The sequence below is a fragment of the Nothobranchius furzeri genome, chromosome 1, assembly GCF_043380555.1.
Source record: "Nothobranchius furzeri strain GRZ-AD chromosome 1, NfurGRZ-RIMD1, whole genome shotgun sequence".
NCBI lineage: Eukaryota > Metazoa > Chordata > Actinopteri > Cyprinodontiformes > Nothobranchiidae > Nothobranchius > Nothobranchius furzeri.
In genome coordinates this window covers 84,077,371-84,093,103 of record NC_091741.1, presented here as the reverse complement: position 1 = coordinate 84,093,103, position 15,733 = coordinate 84,077,371, and the positions used below count along the sequence as shown (strand labels likewise).

Genomic DNA, 15,733 nt, shown 5'->3' with positions numbered 1-15,733 from the left:
AATTTATTTACCTAAATGCCTTAGTGTTCCTGAGCTTTCAGGAATAAAGATATTGAATGATGATCTAGTTGCCTTTTTGTGGTTTTGATTGGAATGGAAATGCTTGTGTTCATCCATCCATCCATCCATCGTCTATACCCGCTTGTCCATGCAGAGTTGCGGGGGCTGGTGCCTATAACTCTGGGTAAACGGGCGGGGTACACCCTGGACAGGTTGCCAGTCAATCACAAGGCAACACAGAGACACACAGGACAAACAACCAAGCACACCCACACTCACACCTAAGCACAATTTAGACACCAAATCAACCTGACAGTCATGTTTTTGGACTGTGGGAGGAAGCTGGAGTACCTGGAGAGAACCCACGCATGCACAGGGAGAACATGCAAACTCCATGCAGAAAGACCCCAGGCCGGGATGTGAACTCAGGACCTTCTTGCTGCAAGGCAACAGTGCTAACCACTGTGGAATACGCGGCCCTGAATGTGTTCAATCACTTGTGATATTGTTTTATATCGATGGGTGGATCCCTTTTAATCGAATAGGTACCGAGATGAAATTTGAGGTATCGGCAAACATCCCATTTAAATCCACTGTGTAATAGCCTATTGTGATTAAACTGGTGATATACACACCAGCCTGAATCATCGGGACATTAGAAAACAATATATAAGCCTGCACTGGGCCTGGTTATGTGAAGCACCTTTTACTGCAAACATGTGAAATAAATACAGCAAAATACAAGCAATAAAAAACCAACTGTTGAAATAATTTAATCAGAGTATTAGCAGTTAACACCTTTTTCCTATATCTTCAGTTTGTTGCACGTTGTTGGATGATTAGTGTCTCGTTATCTCAGCTTTAAAAGCTATTAGGACAGCAAAGCAGCATATTTAAGTTCTAAATGAAAAGAGAACATCATAATTTTCTATAATTTATGTGAACTATTTCAGTCTAAATGCTCCAATAAAACAGATCTTACTAGACCTTTGTAGCATGCGTGTCTCCATTTCACCGGGCCAGCACTAGATAGTTTGTGGAGATGGTAGGTGTTCCATGGGGTGCTTTTTACCTGCTTTACGGCTGTTAGCTGTATTGCTAGCAGTTGACATTTTCAGTTCACCAATCAACAATAAAAAAATGAACTGGAAGAAAAAGAAGTCTGCTTTTGGCATCATCGTGGAGCCTGAAAGTCAGTAAGTAAGAGAATAATGTATTTGGAGGTAAAGCAAAGAGCTAAAACCGAAGTGAAGTTCGGCACAGTCTACTCTAGTTTGAGGGAGCTAAAGGAGGCTACAAAATCACGATGGTGACCTGGCTTTGTTGCTACTGATTTGTAAGTAATAATATTTTTTGTCCAACAGTGTGGATATTTTTATTCTGTGGTTTATTTAGTATTAGTTGGCTCATTTTAGTGTTAGCTCGTTGTTAGCGCTAGCTACAGCAGGTTTGTTTACGACTGTTATTATTCCACTTTCAACCAGTTGGGCAGAGAAGCAGGAAACAGGTAACTGTTACTTTAAAATTACATTACTAAATTCCCAGCACTGGAAAATACAGTGGAAATCTCTACACAATGCCATAGTTCACAGGACTCTGTGGTCACCAACTGATTTTTCTTGTCATTTCTTGTCATTGAATGCTGCTTTTTATGTTGCACAGCCCCTCTCCCTGTCCCCCAAATCGACTCAATTACTGCATACTTTTACAAAATAAACCTTTTAATTTTATTAATGTCTGTTGACAACTTTTGGCACTAATAAGTAATGTCACTCATTGCCAAAATGATCGCGATGTGCTGACATCCTAGCAAAGTCCTGAAAGGGATGATTGTGTATGGGAACACATCGGCTGAGAGGACCGAAACATTGTACATTCCCTGTCACCGTCCTCCCTCCCATAAATTTCCCTGGAACACCTTTAGTGGAAACGCAGCTAAAGATGTTCAGCATAAAGGACTGACCTGCTCAACTCCTAAATGTTCAGGGAAAAGATAACATTTAATACAACAACACAACAGCTTGTTGCAATCAGCTCATCCAGTGTATCATCATTTTTCCTTAACAGTGCACTCAGCAGGTACAAAGAAGGCTTGATGATGTTTTTGTCTGGCTTTTATTATTCATCTCCTACTGTGGCTCTTTGCCTATCTTATATGATGAAGATGAACACCTCCAATGGGCAAGCATCCCCCTCATGATATTTCTCAAATTACCACTCTGATGAGGAAGGATCATTTAAACAGTTTATCAAAAGGTCATGCTAGTTTCTCTGCTCCTTTTGCTAGCAGTGTTGGAAGTAACGCGGTACAAAAGTAATTGTTTGAATGCTGAAAAGCATTCAAACTATTGTTTTCCTGTTTCTCTTTATTCTTCCATATTCTGCTTCCGTACACTTTTTGAACCTCTTCTTCTCCTTCAAATTTGGAGCTATTTCAACCAACCACCACACCAAACATCCATCCATCCATCCATCCATCCAACCAACCAACCAACCGACCAACACACCAACCAACCAACCAGCTCTATACACTTAAAACTCTATACACTTACAACTAGCAGCATAGCTGACATTTTAACACTAGTCAGAAGGCAGGAACCGCCCCCTCCTCCTTCATTGCTCTCTCATTGGCTGAGAATTTTCAATCGTCTTCTGCCTAAAAGGAAATGTGCACCCACACGTATGGTACATCAATTCAACCTGCTTGGTCCCAGGAGTCTTGTATTAACTTGATATTGTGCTCTGCGTTTCCATGGCAACGTGCTTAGCAACAACATTTAACAACATTTTAGACACAGCTGTATCAACATACTTTAATATAGAAATGTTATTCAAAGTTTAAATGACTCATGTGTTATTGTACATAGCTTTATTAATGCAGACTTCTGTCATCTGTTACCATGGCAACACAAGGAACTACAAATCACTTTAACCAAGTCTCATAGGAATGAATAAAAAAGAAGAATATTGAGCCATTAACAGACTCCTGTTTTTGAACTGTTTGTACTTAAAACTAGAAATAAGTTCAATTTCATTGACCATCAGAAGGTGGGAAAGTGCCCCGCTCCCTTCCAGCTCCCTGATTGGTTGAGAGAGGTCAATCATCTTCTGGCTAGATGGAACTACACACCCACGCATGTGAGACATCAAATTGATCGGCTTGGCCTAAGGAATCCATCCATCTACATATAAATCCATACATGCTTCTATCTATCCATCCATCCATCCATCCATCCAACAATCCATCCGTTATTTCATTCATCCAACTCTTCATCCATCCCATATCAAATCTGAACATATGTTAATCTATCAGTTTCAGATATCAGCAAATATTTCTAAATCCACAGTCCAGCCAATTATAAAAATGTACCTGTTAAACTATTCTCATTCAAATGCCAGCTGATTAACGTTTCAAATTTCGAGTTTTTAATAAATGTTCAAAGATTAAAATTGTCTGCTGTTTAGCATTTTTATCCATTCTTCGCCTATATTCTGAGCTTCATTACGCTTGTTGGTGATTTTTGCTTCTAAATCTTTAAATACATTCAGCTCATTTTGACAGTTCTGCTTTGTTTCAGCCTCAGCTCAGCTGTTCGGCGGCTTCAGCTTACAGTTTCAGCTGTCCAGCATTCAAACAGCATTTGTGCAACAAATGCAATTTTTCTAGTTAATTACTGTAATGCATTGCTTTTTGCTGTAATGTGGTAATGTAAGGCATTACAGGGAAAGAAAAAGGTAATATTTACTCGGTACAATTGTCAGTAACGCAGTAATTACAATGCATTTTTAAACCCAGAATCAAGGTGTGGGTCTCCTAAAAATTCAAATTGCAGGAAGACTGAAAAAAAGATCCAGTATCTACATATATGACGTCATTTATGGACTCAGCTTTGAGGGCATTCTATGAGCAGGGAGGACGCAGCGGTAATGGCTCAAACACTCCAGCTGCGTCCTGCGCGCCCACTGTTATATTCACAAAACCGCTCCACCACAACAAAGTAATTTGTTTGCGATCGTTTATATCAGCCCATATTCTCTGGTACTTCAAGTACTTTTCAGCTGAGTTCATAATCTGTGCCCCGGTGATTTCAATTCATTGCTGCTGGAGCGCAGCGCATATTAAGCTTTTTTTTGCGCTCAGTAGATCCCTTTGGCTGATTAGTTAGAAAGTAGGAGATCTAGGAAACAGTTTTTCTGGAAGACAGAGAAAACATGCAGCATGCAGGAAGGTTAGAGAGAGAAAGGGCAGGAAATTATTCAAATAAAATCAAGAAAACAAAAAAAGCGCTTGAAAAGAATAAAGTAGGTAGATTTATCCCCAATACACATTTTTACCAGTGAAAAGCAATAATATGTAAGCATTTAATATTTATACATGTGATAGAATCAGATCACCCCAGAAGTCAGTCCCACATCCAGGGCCGTATCAAAGCATTCGGGAACCAAGGCAAATATAGGCTTGGAGAGAAAAAGAGTAATAGTTCCTGTCCTGAAGCTCTGGGTTTACATCAATCTTATTTGGGAAACTACTTTAAATCCTCTTTTGCATGCATCACTAGTAACAACAGCGTACTGTTTCTTTTAACTGCTGCCTGAGTCATGACTCCCCTCCCCCTCAAGAAGCAGCAGTGGGTCAGCAGAGGCAATAGCAGACCCAAGGGCGAGGATCATTATAACATGGTTTTGGTAATTAGAAGGACCACTGAACCATTGTTTAAACTCAAGTAAAGCTTTTTTGTCTTCTGAATTAGAAGAAAGGGGCTGTGCAGTGCCTTGCAGCAAGAAGGTCCTGGGTTTGCTTCCCGGCCTGGGATCTTTCTGCATGGAGTTTGCATGTTCTGCCTGTGCATGCGTGGGTTCTCTCCGGGTACTCCGGCTTCCTCCCACAGTCCAAAAACATGACTGTTAGGTTGACTGGTCTGTCCAAATTGTCCTTAGGTGTGAGTGTGTGTGCGTGCATGATTGTTTGTCTTGTGTGTCTCTGCCCTGCGATGGACTGGCACTCTGTCCAGGGTGTACCCCGCCTGATTGCCCGTTGACTGCTGGAGATAGGCACCAGCCCCCCCCCCCCCCCCCGCGACCCTGCGTGGACAAAGTGGGTTCCGAAAATGGATGGATGGAATTGGAAGAAAGCAAATGTTTACACTCAGTGCATTTATATACAGTGTCAGAAAACCAAATTACTGCCTTAGTCTAGCTGAAGTCAGAATTTTGAAATGCCTTAGTTCGGCTGAAGACATGCATGTAAAAATGTCTATTTTGTTACATTTACCGGCCTGCCTCTTTTGTTCGGATTTGACTTCCTGCCAGAATTGCAGGACTCACGACTCAAAAAATTTTAGGAGCACATGCCGAAATGATTGCTAAAGGGCGCAAGCCTTCCTGGCGCTTTGCAGCTAATGTGACCGAGACCGTAGGTTAACAAGGGTGCCGAATAGAAACGCCCGTTGTTCCATGGCGCTTCGCGGCACATTGTCGTGCTTTCGCGACTGATGTGATCCAGGCATTAGTCTGGTTAAAATCAGATTTTGTAATGCATGTAAACACTCTTAGTCAGGCTTAAGGAGAACTGTACAGGGCTACTCCTAGTCAAAAAAAGTTTTTTCTCTGCATCTAAACGACATTCCAGCTCAGCTAACTGGCTTGGGCATTCCCCCTTCCAGAAGTGACGAGACCTTGGAAGAGGTCTTCTGATAATATCACCGCTACTCTGTGTAATCTGGGCATGTGTGATCTTGTCGTAACACTGTAAAACAGAAGAGTACATACCTAATGCATTGTACTGCAGCATAGTCCATTTCTTCAGTTACTCAGTGCACTTACATGCGCATTAGAAAACTGAAGTACTGCCCTAAAAAGATTCATGTCAGTTTTTTAAATGCATGTAAAACTGTTAGTCTGGATGAAGGCGAACAGGTTCTAATCGAGCTGAAGCAACCAGATAATGTGGTAGCAATCCAAATACATTCTGCATGTAAACGGGTCAGCCGAACTAAACCGGTTACGAAAATGATGAGACCGCAGAAGCAGTCTTCTGATAAGACCATCGTCACAAAGCAACATGAGAAACACCATACAACAGAACAGCCTGTACCAAATAAGATGTGCTGCAGCACTGTTGTTGTACTTTACTTCAGCCAACCCTGTTTCAATTCCATCTGCTTCACTCCCGCCAGCCCGTTTACTGTGTAGCATTACGGATTAGCTAAATTTATTAAATGACCAGTAAGATGTGATATTCCATATAAATATGAATTATCAATTCAGGGCTTCCCCCAGCGCTTTATAAGCCTGGCGGTCCGCCAGGCTTTGCTTGGCCACCCGCCAGGCTAAGCGTCATGTCCCACCCCCCTCCCCAACCCTACCGTGTCCGCTGACACGAAGGGCGCAATGAAACTAGAGCCCTCCATCAGCTGATACTGGTGAGAAATAGGGATGTGTACCGAATTCGGTGCTTTTTAAGGTACCGACCGAGCACCGATTCACTTCATTTGAAACGGTGCCTCGTTTCGGTACCGGTCCTTCACTACGAGAACTTGCCTAGACAGCTGCGCATGCACAAGAGCGTTATGTCATCTGTCACTGTGAGCGAGTTGTAAACAGAGCAGCATGGTAGAAAGAACGAACGCTAATGCTTGGGTCTACTTCACTAAATGTGATGGGTAACTGCGTGATGGTGAAACCAGCGACAACGATCTAAGTGAGACATCCTCATCTTAATCTGCTCCGGTAGGTAAATAAAATGTTTAAGATAACGTTAGCTTGATTTGTTAGCTTCCGTTTCACTAATGGTGCGTTCGTTTTCTCCTCGGAACTCCGAAACTCCGACTAGAAGAACATGAACGCGCTCTAAAGTTTGGCTTCACTTTACTAAATGCGACGGGTGATTGGGTGAAGATGAAACCAGTGACAATGATTTAAGTGTGAGGCATCATCGTTTAAATCTGCTCCAGGAGTTAAATAAACTGTTTAAGACAACGTTAGCTTGATATGTTAGCTTCCATTGCCACCGTTGTTATCATCTAATGGTGCGTTCGCTTTCTCCTTGGAAATTCTAACTTCCCAGTAGGAAAAATCAATTGAAAAAGGACGGCAAAAGGAATGAAGATACACAGTAAATTTAGTTCACAGTAAAGATGTTAGCTTCAGTTTAATTATCAGCTTATAAAACTACAAGGACGATGTTAAAATACAAACAGTTGTATGTTATTTATCGTGATATTTATCAAATATGGTTATATATTGAGAAAAATATATATTTAATTATAAAAGAGAAATAAAAAAATTAAACACTCAAAAGTATCAAAAATTGGTACCGTTAAGTACCGGTATCGATTTGTATGTACCGGGAATTAGTACCGGATCGATTCAAATGTCAAAGGTACCCATCCCTAGTGAGAAAACCATCCAACACAACTGTGCAGAGTTTACGATACCCTTGTGTGACAGTCGCTCTTGGCGGTCTGGAGGGAAGGCAGCACAAGTGGTGAGTTCACTGGACATTGTGGCTGCAGGAAACTCAAAGAGTCATAGTTCCCTTTGAATTCAGATTTCACCGGCCATGAGATGCAACCAGGGTCTGCAGGTTAGACGTTCCACGTCTGAGGCTGTAGTGTCTGATATCACTCGCAAGCGTTGCAGAGCGACTGTGACCTTGGTAAAAAGAGAGAATGGTTCCAAATGCTTGCTCACCCAGTTGACTGAATCGGGAGGCGGCTGGGGAACTGCTTAGATCAGGAAGTGATCTCTGTTTTTATCAGTTGTTGTTGACAAATTTAGACAAATCACAATTTCACAAGTTTAAAGGCAATACCAAAGAACTCCAAAAATCACTCCCTCACTCAGATACTTAGAGGTCAACTCTTAGTGTGAAGTGAAAATGTTATAGCAGTTACATTGTTAACATTAAATAATAATAATAATAATAATAATAATAATAATAATAATATAGTGATATTATTGTGTTCATACTGATAGATTAAATTATTAAATCAACAAAAACTGATCTGGTGTAATTTAAGATCTGAAATTAACCATTACAGGAAAAATATTCATTTTAACCCATCACTGATTAATGCACACATTATTTATACAGTTTGGATTTAAACATCTTGTTCATTCAACAGAATATGATTATATGGAGTTTTAAAGTCATTTTTGTCAAGAACGATAAGCTTTATTCAAAGAGTAAAAGTCTCGTCTTCTGCATGAGACCTTGGGTCTCCAGCTAAGATAAGGGAGCTTGGAGAAATACTTATTATGGCTCCCTTATTTGGTAAGGTCGTAGAGCAGTCCTTTTCTGATTTGGAGACCAGACAGTTAGGATGTGGAACTGGATGTGTGAAGCAGTTTGGGCCTGCAAGTTAAAAGTTAACTATTGGTCATTCTGATGAAATACTTAGCCTTTTGGTACGCTACAACTGCTTGTGTTGCTATAAGCCAGGTGTCATCAACTCCAGTCCTCAAGGGCTACCATCCTGCTAGTTTTCTGTGTTTCCTGCGCTACCACACCTGAATGGAGTAATTTATTCCTCTGCGTGACTCTGCACAGGCCTGATAATTACTCATTTGTTTCAGTCACGTGCGCAGGACCAAAGAAACAGCTAACATGTGCAGCCCTCGAGGACCAGATTTGGTGACCCCTGCTATAAGCTAATTGGGAGATTGCCGATATGAAAAGGGGCACGTTGCCACCTACTGTACTGGAGTGGAACAAACTTTTTTTGAGAGGCCGGTTTTCTAACGTACATGTAAACTAGGTTAAAGACTCCCAGCTAATTAGAACAGGATCGACCTGGATTGACTTAGATGTTGGTCAGTATGCATGCAACCGCACATACTGTGAATTTCTTGTTTTTACTCCATCTGTCGGCGTCTGTTTGCCATTTGTGTAACGCTATATGCCAGGAGTAGTCAATTCCCATACCCAAGGGACAGTATTCGGCATGTTGTAGGTGCTTCCCTGGTTCAACACACCTGATTTTAACCAGCAGGTGATTAACAGTCTTCTGCAGAGCTCCATGAGCTGCTGAACAGGTGAACCAACTGTGTTGGGGCATGGGAAACAACTAAAACATGCTGGATACTGGCCCTCGGGGAAGGGAGTTAAATATCACTGTTACAGACCGACTGGAAGAATGTCAAACACGAAAGAGCACAACCTACCATTGTGGAGAGGAATGCATTTCAATCAATTATTCATTTTTATAACGGAAATGTAAACGAGATTTTATTACTGCTGTAGCTCAATTTAGGTGTGCATGTAACCACACTGACTGTCGTCCCTTGCTTTGAGCTTTTTCCAGACTAGAACCCAGGACTTTTGGTGAACACAGATGGTCTTCAGACTTGAGTACAATTTGGGATAGAATTATTAACTGCTGAGACATTAACCCTCTGGAGGCAGGCGTTGCAGATTTGCAGCCAGGGCTGCAGCTAAGCTATCAAATATTTTTGTAATCGAGTACTCTATCGAATCTTTTATCTATTAATCGAGTACTCTAATAAATTACTCTTTTGCGTTTGTAAACCATTGTATCAAATAGCATGTTATAAAATATGAAAGGCCTCTTGAAATGAGAAAGAAATCGCCAGTTATTCTTCAAGTTTTATTCAAAACTAGTTTTCAAAACTTCAGCACTTCAACTTTACTTCAGAGTAAACAAATGCGAGCGGCTGCGGCCCAAACAGCACCAGAACCGTTCATGGCGCAAACATGGCTCGCCAGCTGTTTCCCTATTAACACACGTTCGTTTTAATTTCTACACTTTTTTGTCTCACACTAACAAGGATTGTCGAAAGCATGTTTGCCGTGGTTATGTCAAATTATACTGATCACAAAACATTTATTTACTTTATTTTGTTTTCCTCCATCACTCTCATATATACCTGTGTCCTCCTGCAGCAATCCTGAGGAACAACGGACATCAATAACAACACGGCAAAAAGTCTGACGTGTTGTAAAAACTGCTATTTTTAGCACATTTTAAGTCCAACGTGTTGCTACCAGACGTGCGATGTGAGCTGAAACTAATTGCTACAAATGAAAAGGTCGCACAGTGTCTGCAGATTATATAGAAATACAGGCTAAAATTCATTATCTTGTAGAGGCTCCGAGTCCGCTTGCAGAAGTGACATTTACATGTGGATGTTTCCTGGTCAGGCTGCAGCATCGAGGATGTGGTGTTGTGGTAGGCTAATAGCTTTTGACTGTTTTGTTTTCTTGTGAAAATTGTTGGAAAGAGATCAAATTTAACTTGATTACCACCAGAGCCTGCGCCGTTATCTCCGTAACGGTAAATGAGGGAAAAACAAATTGATCGGATCCTGCACGTCTTTTAACACATTGGTCAGGCGAGACGCACTTTGTTTTCATTTAGTTGGTTAAAAAAAAGTCGGGCTCAGGTCGGGCCAGAGAATCCTGAAAACCTTTTCGGACCGGGTTGGGCTGGGGCTCCACCCCCTCGGGCCGGGCCGGACACGGGCTCAGATTTTAGGCCCATGCAGGGCTCTAGAAATCCATTTCACAGTATTTACACTGGAGTACGTTTTCCGCCTTAAGACGTGAAAAATGGTCCCACAACTTTGACATTTTGTGTCTTTTTCGCACTCCACCGAGGTCCATATTGTTCGCCATGGCTTAAAAAAAAGTTCAGTTACATTCGCTACTCGCGTGTGCATTCAGTGCAGTGTGTATGTGCGTCACTTATTTCGGTCCGGGTGAAACGTGACCCCGGGCGATTGCAAAGCCATGAATTAATTAAACATGAATTAAATGAAGCCTCGAGGCAGAGAATTTGACTCGAGGATTTTTTTGTACTCAAATTATTCAAGGTACTCGAGGAATCGTTTCAGCCCTATTTGCAACAGTTAAACCCTACCTACCTGGTTACTCCACATACGTATTTCATGACCATTTTTTAACTCAGAAGTACCCCTGAAGTACTTAGTCGTTCGTCTTTTCATCAAAACTTATTTTGAGCCTGAGAGGGTTAAATTATTCCAAGGTCTATTTATAGGTTGTGCTTCATAAATGACTTTAATTGGATTTTACTACAATCTGAGTATGCTACACAGGAGGAGGATATACAGCAAACCTCTGTGAGGCAAACTGAAAGGCCTCTTTCATAAACCTTAATTGGCAAACATTTAGACCCAGTTAACATCTCCTACAAATTAATATAACCTGACCCCGTCTGCATCCTGTTTCCACAAAACAGCACAGACTTTATTGACAAAAGCTATGCTAAATAAAAACAGGGTGACAACAGAGTTCAGTAAAAACGGTCTTGTGATTTTAGCTGAAGGGTTGGCTTTTGTAAAAGACTCAAAGTTTCAGGGTGGTGTTGTTTTTTTCTTACCAAGAAGAGCTTGGAAAAGCTGGCTGCCCAAGATGGCAGACACTTTGCCCACACTGGTCTTCAAGGCCTGCTCTTCTGGGCTGGTCAGGTTGGCCTGGTACTGTCTGAGCAGCCCTACCGCCCTCTCTGTGTCTGTGTCACAAAATAAATATACAGTATGTCTTAACAGCAGATGCAGCAAATTTCAACATAATCAGAGGATATTCAAATGGTATTGATGTTAACTGTTATTTTAAAGTGTGTTTCTAGGGAGAAAGTTGTAAGTAATTACTATTTTACCCATGTTAGATAGCTTCCTGAATGTCTTCTATTCAGTAAATAATCTAACAGCTAGTCTGAGTTCAACCAAGACCAAAGATGTCTGCTGCTGTATTAAAACAGCTTCAGTTTTATAAATTTCCCAGCAATTTATGGAAACTTAATCTTTTAAACCTATGACAATTTCATATTACATTGTTATTTTAGCTGAAATATTAAGAGAATTCTGTCCCTTGAAAGTAACAGAATGGCTGTATTTTCCTACTGCTGGTGATAGTTACGTTTCTAAAATAACCACAGAAATCAAGAGTTATGCAAAACCGACAGCCATGTAAAGTTTTATTGAAATAATGTTTGGATAAAACGCTATGACACTGGCCAGGGGAGACGGGTTTCAGAGCAGAGACTAGCTTCTGGGGGGAAAGCAGGGCCTGATGTTGGGAGCAGGAAGATGGAGTGACATACAGTACAACTTATACATTAAACCATTTCAGGATCTCCAACATTTGCAACTGAAACAGGAAAATGCATGAATGTAGCAAAAAAATAAATAAAATAAAAAATAAAGGGGTTTGGATTTTTTTTCATGATGAAACAACAATATTACTAACTAAAAAACTCCAAAATGTGGATTTTCCATGATATGGCCCCTTTAAGACACGAAAGTAATAAACTTGTCTTAGCTCAGCAGTGGCAGCAATAAATGCTTTTTTTTTTCCTGATCAAGGCTGTTCAGGCAGCTACAATGGGAAAAGAGAAAATGTTTACAAAGTTTATGTAAAAACACACTTTAATTTGGCAAAAAAAAAATGCTTGAAAGTGAATTTTGGGAATGAAGAAAACAGAAAGGCTATCATATGTTATTGCAGAAAATATTAGCAACAAAATGTTTCAAAAAACTGTGCGCAAAGTAAACACGTTTGCTTTGTCCATTGCATTTGACAAAAGGAATGAACTTAAGTTCATGAACAGAGTACGGTATTTAATTGACAAATTCAATCAAATGCTAATCTCTTGCGGACTTGTCCTGTAAAATACATCTTCCTTTTTGTCAGATCAACTCAAAAATACACAAAGCACAATCCTTTGATGCATACAACTCAAGACTTTTTGCCAAAAGGTCAAACTGACAAAAAAGTGTGTCAAACAGCTGTATCTTTGTAAGTCTATCAACCAGCCAAAAGTAGCACTGCTGAGTGTTGTTGAACCCCATGGGTGGTGAGGAACACAGCACGCAGAGGATGCTCATCATCACGAAGGTAAAACTGCTACTTTACAGTGCGAATATAATGGCGGAGAGAAAAATACAGTCAGTAAAAATAAACTACAGCCCACAACTTTAGATAACGTTCTCACCATCTGAGGAGCCAATAATCAAGGTTTCTCCTGGGATTAAATCAGAAATTAAGATTTGCAGCGAAAAACTGTGATGCACTGTCTGCACTAATCTCAAAAATTTGAGATTTACAGCTAAATTGCTTCAACAATACTCACCGTATTTGTGCACCATGGTGCCAACCGGAAAGGTAATCTAAAATTGAACTATTTTTAGAAGAAAATAAAAAACATGGATAGTTTAGGGTCATCGCCTACTGCAACAACTCTCGTTTTTTTAGAGAATGCAACTCAAGTTTTTCATCCCGTGGCCAGACGCTCCCAGTCCGTTCAAATGTCGTCGGTCCTTCAGTAAGGTCCACTGCCACTCTCTAGGATAACGACGAGATGAGAAGGGAATGTTTTCTTGATTCTAACTTTCCAGAAGTTTTGGAGCCCGACATGTTCCTCCTCCCCTCGGACACACGCCTCGCCTCCGTGGAAAACAGCCACTGACCCTTTCGCAACAGCTCCCAAAACACGGTAAACAACCAGAACAACTACTAGACAGCTTCGAGTGCTTGTTGTAGTTGGAATGAACCTTTTAATTACGTTTTTGTTCGTTAATTTGTCCTTTTAGCATCATGAAGCCACCTCGTTCGCTTTCATTTGAAATGCGCGCCATCTTCCGGCAGTTAGAAGTGGTGCTTCAAAAGCTTAAAGGAGCACTCCACCAACTTTATTACCAGGGTGGTTAGCTAACTGGATGAAAAACGTTCACTGATGAGATAGCTCAAGTAATTCAACTTTGACTGAGACTGTAGACTACACGTTCGAAAAATAAAAAGAATACGTGGTGGCAGTTTAAATAAGTTTGCTTACCGGTGCTGGTTAGCCGGCTCCGCATCCCTCTGCGAGGCTGGAGACTACATTAGCCGCTACCATAGCAGCTACAAGCACAACACACCCAAATCTCCACACAACTGTCTGCGCGCGAGGTGGATTGTGGGTAATGTAGGCATAAACTCCACATAGATTATGCTGATCTTGCAGCACAGATTTTTAGATGCATTTTTGAAACAAAAACAACTCACAGCGAACATTTTTATGTATTTTACGTTTTTCTTCTCATCTTGAATCCAAATTCTAACATTTAACATTCTAACATTAGAGGTATCTGAACTGTATGATCCTCAACTGTGGCCTGAAGGAACCTTCGTGAGGCGTTTCTATGAGAAGTGCAGAGCTGTGGCTGTAGATGGAGCTGCGGGTGGGCCCAGCGGGGAGCCACTTACTCAGGGAGCATCCAGTAAAGCATGAGAATTGTGTCATATAACTCCCGTGGCCTGTGCCTCGGTAACGGGGCTGGGGATAGGGCACGTCGTATTGTTGTCGATAAACTTTTGGAAGATGTTGACATTTTATGTCTGCAAGAGACAATGCTGCCCAAACAGAACCTGGATCGGTTAAACTCCTTTCACTGCAATTTTTTTGGTGCTGGGGAGTCCACTACTGATCTGTCATCTGGAATTATTCAAGGAAGGATACCTGGAGGTGTGGCCATCCTATGGCACAAGGATTATGATCCTTTTATTTCTGTTGTCAGGCTAAATGTGGACTGGTGCATAGCAGTAAAAATTGTTATGGATGACAAGGTATTCATGATCTTAAATATTTATATGCCATATGAGAGTCAGCAGAATGAAGAAGAATATCTGGCGAAACTTGGTTTTTTAAGCTCATTTATCAGTCAGTGTGAGTTTAATTGTGTTTTTATTGTTGGTGATATGAATGCTGATATTTCAGACACTCGCTCCACCTTTGGGCAACATCTGATTCAGTTTTGTGTACATAATAACTTGGTTTTAACTAGCAAAGAGAGACTGCCAGCAGACAGCCACACGTATGTCAGTGAGGCATGTCACTCAACTTCCTGGCTTGATCACTGTATATGCACTGAGGATGCACATGAATGCATGTCCAGGGTGGAAATCTTATACTCCCTGGCAACAACTGATCACATCCCTGTTTCCTTAGTGGTAAACTGTGAATCTTTGCCTGTGCTGCTCCAACACCAGAGCCCCTCACACACAGAGAAGCTTACTTGGGCTAAAGTGTCAGTTGAGGATATTAGGAAATATTCCTTACTGTCAGATTGTAGTCTGAGATCTGTTAGTGTCCACAAAGAAACGTTACAGTGTAAAGATGTTAACTGTGAACATATGGAGCACAGGCTGCACTTATGCACTTTGTATCAAAATATTGTGGACAGCTTGATTATTGCCAGCGAGTTCCTCTGCCAAAAAGGAGCAACAAAATTTAAACCGCTTCCAGGATGGAGTGAGCATGCTAATGCGTTACATGCTGAGTCCAGAGTAGCCTATAAAGCCTGGGCAGCTGCTGGTAAACCAAAATCCGGTTCAATATTGGAGTCTAAGAAAGCCGCGAATGTTAAGTTCAAGAATGCTGTTCGCTACATTAAAAGAAATGAGCAAACAATGCGGGCAAACTCCTTAGCGAACAAACTAAAGAATAATGATGTTTCGGAGTTCTGGAAGGAGTTAAAACGCTCCTGTATCAGTAAGCAGCTGCTACCCGCATCTATAAATGGGGTATCAGGAGATAAGAACATTGTTGAAGCCTGGAAGAATCACTTCAGCAGAATTTTTAACTGTGTAAATAGTGAAAGTAGGGCTGCAACAACGAATCGATAAATTCGATGAAAATCGATTACTAAAAGCGTTGGCAACGAATTGCGTCATCGATTCGTTGTGTAGCACAACTCTTCCAGACCAGCGCAA

The 15,733-nt window shown here is 41.0% G+C and overlaps 1 protein-coding gene across 2 annotated transcripts in view; it reads right to left on the bottom strand.

Annotated features, from left to right (window-relative positions):
• The window catches only part of dlg3 (discs, large homolog 3 (Drosophila)), a 171,636-nt gene extending 157,717 nt beyond the window's left edge, over positions 1 to 13,919 (bottom strand). Inside the window, exons 1-2 of one of the 2 annotated variants that reach the window (XM_070550717.1) lie at positions 13,815 to 13,919; positions 11,361 to 11,492 (exon numbers count right to left, since the gene is read on the bottom strand). In XM_070550717.1, the coding sequence (XP_070406818.1) occupies positions 11,361 to 11,492; positions 13,815 to 13,839 (157 nt within the window). In that variant the 5' untranslated portion in view covers positions 13,840 to 13,919. Of the gene's footprint in view, positions 1 to 11,360; positions 11,493 to 13,112; positions 13,481 to 13,814 lie in introns of those variants that run through there. The other variant, XM_070550723.1, reaches the window with a different exon arrangement.
• Between the last annotated feature and the right edge of the window lie 1,814 nt (positions 13,920 to 15,733).